We start from the raw sequence: 7,244 nt of genomic DNA, 5'->3' as shown, positions 1-7,244 counted from the left end.
AAAATCTACAAAACAGAGCTTTGAGAAAAATTCTAAGAGTATTCAAATCATCTTCTATTAAAGTAATGAAAATTGAAACTTCAATCTCATCTTCTACTATTCACTTTGAAAAATCCTATATAAACTATGCTCTGAGAGTTATAAAGATGACCTTAAATTATATAATCAGAGAAAGAGTCTCTTCTTTATTTTCATCAGTTAACTCAGCAAATGAACTGAATTGAAGTAGATTTCTTGATTGAAATGAGAATAATACTTTCAAGAAAATGCTCTCTCAACTCTATAGACTATGTTCACTTATTAAAAATTAATTTTCTTCATTAAATATTGAGAAAATTAATCATGAGAAGATATCTCTCTGAAGAAAAAAGCTGAAATTTCTCATAGACTTACAAATAAGTGAACTATCTAAAGAGAGAGAATATGAACAGTATTTGAAGAAGATCTCTATTATCAATATGAAAGACTCTATTCTGATTTACTCAGATGACTCAAAAAATGAGAATTTGAATAGATTAGATGCAGATATTGCTTATACTGAAGATAATATCAATTTTATCTCAGATTTCTGAAATTTAGACTGTGAAGCTGAAGTCTTTGATACTGAACTATTTGTAATAGTGAAAGCTTTCAAACTCATTGAAATAAAATTTCATAAAAGAGAAAATAGTTTGAAAGAGACATGAATATTCTCTGATAGTTAAGCTGCTTTAAAAAGACTTAGAAATAGTCAGATTTATAATGATTAAATGAATTGTGAACTGATTTTAAACTCTGTTTTGAAAATTCAAAAAAGAAGAACATTAAAACTGATAATTTATCTGCACTGAGTTCTAGCTCATATGAATATTCATGACAATGAATTGACAGATTCAGCTGCAAAAAAGAGTTCAGAATTAAGCAGATTTATTCAAAAAACAGTGTCTTGATCTTTCATAAAAAGAAAGATAAAAGAATCTTGTTTAAATAAGGGAAATGAAAGCTGACAGAAACAAAAGAAGAGTATACATTATTCAAGATTTGAGATAAAATCAAAGTGAAAATCTTGTTTAATTAAATGTAAAAAGAAAATATTCTCATCTATAATTCAGCTGAAACTAGAACATGATTATTTCAAATCCTATATACAAAGATTTGATGATAGATTTGATTCAACAGAGTGCTCATTCTGCAATGCAAATGAAAGTCCTGAGTATATTATAATGCATTGTGCATTATACAATAGTCTCAGAGTCAGATTGAAGAAGAAGTATAATTTAAATCAATTAAATATGAGATTCTTATTCTCAACTGAGACAGGAATTAAATACTTAATAGACTTTCTATCAGAAACTCAAGCAGCTACAAGAAAATGACTGAATTCAGAAGTATCTGAATATGAAGAGGTGGAAATTGATTAGATATAGTCTGTTAAAACAGCTATACACTATCTTTTAATATATTTTTTTTTATTATAGTCTCTTTTTACTGTACTTATTCCTTTCTGTTCTTTTCTATCTATCTGTTTAATGTGTCTATCTTTAAGACTATGTTCTCTTTTTCTTTGTCATGATATTTTCAAATGATTTCAAAGTATCAAAAGGTGTTGAAATACTGCAATTTGTAAACAGTTTTTATATTCTGAGCTGGAATTTTCTGATTTTGCATATCTGAAATTGGTAAATGTATAATAGTTGACTCTATAGATATAGGAAAAACCCTGAGAACTAAAGATTCTCAGGTAGATATCATAGTCTCTGACTGCATACATCTATAATTGAAGAATAATAATAATAATAATCAATAAATAATTTTAAATAATTACAATTTAAGAAAGTTTCTTTTCACTTCACAGATATTTTTGAAAATTATGCTTAAAAACTCAGTTTAAAAGTATTTTCAAACAGTAAGTATTTCTTATAAAATAATAACTTAATTCTGTAAAAAATATTCAAAAATATTCATTATTATTATTGATTTATTTACAGATTTAGAGAGTTTCTCTGTCTCAGATACAGAGAGTTATATTTTATAAGTAAATTATAAGTTTTCTGACACTTTTCTCATAGAAATTATTTATAGTTTAGTTAACTACTTCTGAGATTCTGCAGTAAAGTTCACAGAGATTAAAGTATATAAGTTTTTAATCTTTTCAATTATAATAGACAGTTGCTAATTGTCAGACTTTGAAATGTAAAAATAAGTATTTACAGACAATTACTCAGAGATTCACAGCTTGATATAATATATACTGATAATTATTAGAAGTATTCACAGTAGAAAAATAAATGTAATGATTAAATATATAATAGTATTCAAACTGAGTTATAAATAATAGTTATGAACTTTAGTTTATATAATTATGTATAATCAAGAGCTGCTAACTATATAATTATAAAAGAAATAGAAATAAAGATAAAAAATTTATAATAAGTGAGATTTTTTACACATTTTTACTTCTTTATAGATTTTATTTCTGAGTTTAAAATTCTAATATACTCAATGAATTAAGTATGCTTTTACAACATTTCTCTGACTTAATAATGAAATAAACTCTTTTTATCATATAAAAAACAGACTCAGAATATGAATTCAGATAATTTCTTTCATTATTTATATATACAGTTTCAAGAATAAATTTCATGAAATATATTTTATATTTTATATTCATCTTATTAATGAATAAAAATAATAAAGAATTCATCTGATCAGATAATATTTTTTCAATTTTTCAAAGTTTAATTCTTATACTTTAAATAGAATTAAAATTAATTTAACTATACTTTTTTAATAAGTTCTGACTTCTCTATAAACTTTGTTTTTCACAAACCTGCTTTGTAAAGAATTCTTTATATAGTTATAAACAATATCTTAATTTCTTCATTATTGAATTTATTGATAAAATCAGTACATGTTTTTTCTCATTTATATCAATTACATCAAATCTTTGCAAATATAGTATTTTTAATACCATTATTTCTCAGAGTTGATCAGCCAGATTTGAAGACATCTCAAAGCCATTTATTACAAAGTATAATATGAGACAGTTCTGAATTGAATCTGTGTTGAATTGCGTGTTTATATATACAGTTGATTTGACTCTTTGAGATCTGAGTGATTTCTGTTATTTCAGCATCTGACTTGTCAAAATAGAGTCATTTAAAAGCCACTATAAGAGCTCTTGTGATGATGTCAGTATTTGATGCTATATGAAATTAACAGATGAGATACTAGAGATGAGATATTTGAGAAAAAAGAGAAATCAATTCAGAATACATGGCAATCTCATATAAATAGAATGTGGGGTCATTTGAAGCTAAATGTAATTACTCATTAAAACATAGCCCGCCCTGGAAAGTTCGTCGACTTGCCTCTCCTCGTCCCAAGTTCCCCAGTCCACCCTCAGTCCGCCTGTCCACTCGGCTCTGATCCATTGCCAATCGGCAATTCCGCCGGCACCAGAACAACGGTTTACTCGATTCAGCCTTCCGAACCATCACCTGTACTGTGACTCTGGCTTGATCCCCAGCTTCACCTCATCTGATGCTGATGCTCGACTGCTCAGGCCCATAATGAAATCATTCCTTGGCCGATAACTATCCAGGCTGGGATCTGGGATAAGTTTTACCCCACACGGAGTCTCGAACTCAAGGGTCTCCGCTTGTCACCCGAACAAGCTGCTTAGTAGAAGTTTTGTATATTAGGGGACTCAAGTTACTCTCTCATCACCCAAGCACATACGTCGTCTCCAGTGGCTTGGGTGTGACGGAATGCCGTTGTTGCAACGAACACAGCTACCAGTGTTCTTTGGGCTAGTTATCGGTGTTCATCGACTTTTGCAAATGCACCGTGATTGGGATCGCTTATTAGAAGCATCACTGGAACCAATTATTCCCGGGAGGACGCTGCTTAGTAGAATATATAGCACACGGGCCGTATTCTAGATCCCCAATCTCGCACTGCAATAACTTATAAGGGGACAGACTCCATCCAAGATAGCCAGCTAGCTAACCATACACCAGAACATGAATTACCCAAAAGATGTTGTCTAGAATCCTCAGCTCCAGCATACATAAACACCCATCCCGCTCCCTCCTCTCTTTCTCACTCCCAATTCTCCCAATTCTCCCCATCTCACCTCCCTCCTCCTCCCTATCCTCCCCCTTCATCTCAACCAGAGCTTTGTCATCTTCCCGCCTAACAAACAGCCCTTTACTGCGCTCTATCAACGACCATACCATAGTATCTACCTCTGCAACATACTGTTCACCATCCCTAGCATCCTCCTTCCACAGCATGTCTCCTATCTTCACAACTACAGTCAACGGCAACACCTCTCCGCTGCGTAATGGCATCCACGCAGCCGCAGCCGCAGCCACAGCACAACCCATGGCTCCCGGGCCCAGCAGCCCGCCAAAGGAGGAAACCAACCCCATGGACGACGTCAAACCGAAAGTCTACCTAGACACCAAACGCAGACTGCCCGAATTCGTCCTGACTGACAAAGTCGTGCTGGTGTCTGGTGCCGCGCGCGGACTTGGGTTGACGCAGTCCGAGGCGTTATTGGAAGCTGGTGCTACTGGTAAGCTCGTCCCCCTTTTTTTACACATTCTTTTTCATTAGATATCTCTATTTTTTGGTTAGGTGGAGGAAGTCGCCGGATTCCACTACATCCTCCCACTTGTTGTTCATGAGGGAAACGGAGGTCTTGAGCTTGAGGCGAAAGCTGCTATTGCCATGAATTTCCTCGGCCAGAACACACTGACTGGGCTGGACTGGAATTCGATGCTGAAGAAGTGGATATTGACTTAGGGGGTTTGGGGCGAAAAATGGACAAAAAGTGGACATGCCGCCGCGTTACAGTGGGCCAGCTTGGGTTCTGCTTGGGTTCTTCTTGGGCCCAATCGTCTGTTATTGCTTTTTAACCAGTTGGTTGGATTGAGAATCCGATCTGCTGACCGCTGCTGTCCAAAACTTTAGTCTACGCTCTCGACCGTCTGGATAATCCCGTCTGTACAGTACTTTCCATTCCATATCTCCACCGGCTTTATATTTATTACCCCAAACACCCCGTGGAAATCTAGAGTGCTTCCGACATACAAGAATTGTGGACTCGACTCCCTTGGGCCGCTACTTTTTAAAACTAACCCAACCGTCTGGCACCAAATCACTGACGTAAACCCATCATCATCATCATCATCATGACCACCATCTAGTCACCCGATTTCTATCGCGTCCAGCAGCGCGCAGCAGAAGAGCTAAACACGAAGATCCACTACCGTCGCATCGACGTGCGCGACACCGAGGTTCTAAACGAGGTTATCACGGAAATCGCAGACCATGAGGGTAGGATAGACGGCCTCGTTGCCGCAGCGGGGATTCAACAGGAAACTCCTGCGCTCGAGTACACTGCCAAGGATGCTAATATGATGTTTGAGATCAACATTACGGGCGTGTTTATGACCGCCCAGGCTGTGGCGAAGCAGATGATCAGGTTTGGAAATGGAGGGAGCATTGTTATGATCGCGAGTATGAGTGGGACTATTGCGAATAGGGTATGTTCTGCGATTTTTATTTTTGTTTTTAATTTTCATTCGTATCTTTTCCTCCTCCCCCTTGATCGTGTTTATTTCTCCGCTTCGCCTTTTACCGGAGACGAAGAATAAAGCGAGAGATGCACATCCGATTGCTCTAGCCCGCCGGCTCACTTTTGGCATCTGCTTTTCCTGAAATGCAACATTTCTCTCGTGGCATATGGCTTTGGCTCGGCATATGGTGGTGTGGACTATGTATGGCAATCGCTGCTGGTGCAGCTGTCAGCCCCTGTCCCACTAGCCTCTTAACACAACTACCCCACATACATCATCACCCGTTTGAACTTTCTAAGAAACAACCCTAACTACCCCAATACTATGCCACCAACCGCCCAAAACACTGACAAATACTAACTGCACAAAACCCCAGGGCCTAATCTGCCCCGCCTACAACACCAGCAAAGCAGGCGTCCTCCAACTCGCCCGCAATCTCGCCTCCGAATGGGGCCAGCACGGCATCCGCGTCAACACCATTTCGCCCGGCTACATCGTCACCGCCATGGTCGAGGAGCTGTTTGTGAAATACCCCGAGCGCCGCACGGAGTGGCCGAAGCAGAATATGCTGAACCGGCTCAGCGCGCCGCAGGAGTATCGCGGCGCGGCTGTGTTTTTGATCAGTGATGCGAGCAGTTTTATGACAGGCAGTGATTTGAGGATGGATGGGGGGCATAGTTCGTGGTAACTAGGCTTGAGCATGATGGAGAACATACAACACATATCATCCATCCCTTTGATGGCATGCTTGATTTTTCGTTGGTGGGTATTGGGTAGCGGACTCTCTCGCCTTCTCACCTTTTTTTTTCTTTCTCTGCTGATGCCTGATTTCGTTGGTTAAGGAAACCAAGATAAAGAATATACAGAAGAACAAGCATATAAAGACACTTCTAGAGAAGTATGAGAAGATCTTTCAAACAGATCTTTCACTGAAATTATCACTGGAAGAAGAATTTGTACATGAGATTGATACAGAGAATATAAAACCAGTTAATTAAAATGCATACCTTCTGTTGCAAATACATCTCAAAGAACAGAAGTATCAGATCACAGACCTTCTGAAATGTAGTCTTATACAACTCTTATCAAGTATGTGAGGTTTCTCAGTTGTATTTATGAAAAAGGTGAGTGAGAAATAGCAGTTGTGTATCAATTATCAAGCACTCAATAAGCTTATGATTAAGAACAGATACTTACTGTCACAGATTTAATGACAGTTGAATACAGTTAGAAATACTTAATATCTATCAAAGATTAATCTTCTCTCAGAATAGTAACAGATTTGTATAGACAAACTATCAGTATCTTGAACTATATTTAATATGCAAGGAGAGAAGATGAATTTCTAGCAATATTATTCAGTCTGATAAATATGACTGTTATCTTTTAAATAATGATAAATATGATTTTTTATAAACAGAATAAAATCTTATGTCTTATATATCTAAATAACATCTCAATCTTTTCAAAGTTATATAATAAACATCTGAAGTATCTTGATAAAGTGCTTATAACTGTCACAGAGTATAAGCTCTATATTAAATCAATCAAGTATATGTTTAAAATGAAAGAGTTAAAGTTTATAGAATATATAGTAAATAATATCTGTATATATCTCATCTCAGAGAAGCTGAATGTTATAGTGAATTAACTGCTACTGAGAAATGTATATTATGT

At 36.1% G+C, this 7,244-nt stretch overlaps 1 protein-coding gene across 1 annotated transcript; it reads left to right on the top strand.

The window, feature by feature from the left end:
- The first annotated feature begins 3,278 nt into the window (after positions 1–3,278).
- On the top strand, positions 3,279–6,820 carry BDBG_00524 (oxidoreductase). The gene is made up of 4 exons (XM_002629232.2): positions 3,279–4,561; positions 4,960–4,988; positions 5,196–5,534; positions 5,944–6,820. Exons 1-4 carry the CDS (start codon positions 4,021–4,023, stop codon positions 6,253–6,255), a joined length of 1,221 nt encoding a protein of 406 aa, XP_002629278.2. The 5' UTR covers positions 3,279–4,020; the 3' UTR covers positions 6,256–6,820.
- The last annotated feature ends 424 nt before the right edge of the window (positions 6,821–7,244 follow it).

The sequence above is a fragment of the Blastomyces gilchristii genome (assembly GCF_000003855.2).
Source record: "Blastomyces gilchristii SLH14081 genomic scaffold supercont1.1, whole genome shotgun sequence".
NCBI lineage: Eukaryota > Fungi > Ascomycota > Eurotiomycetes > Onygenales > Ajellomycetaceae > Blastomyces > Blastomyces gilchristii.
Note: the sequence above shows the minus strand (reverse complement) of the source record. Positions and strands in the feature narration are given on the sequence as shown.

Coding starts and splice junctions, on each gene's coding strand:
- BDBG_00524 (XM_002629232.2), top strand. CDS start 4,021: ATGTTGTCTAGAATCCTCAGCTCCAGCATACATAAACACCCATCCCGC. Junction 4,562..4,959: donor ATTGGAAGCTGGTGCTACTG/GTAAGCTCGTCC, acceptor CCAAAACTTTAG/TCTACGCTCTCGACCGTCTG. Junction 4,989..5,195: donor TCGACCGTCTGGATAATCCC/GTCTGTACAGTA, acceptor ACCACCATCTAG/TCACCCGATTTCTATCGCGT.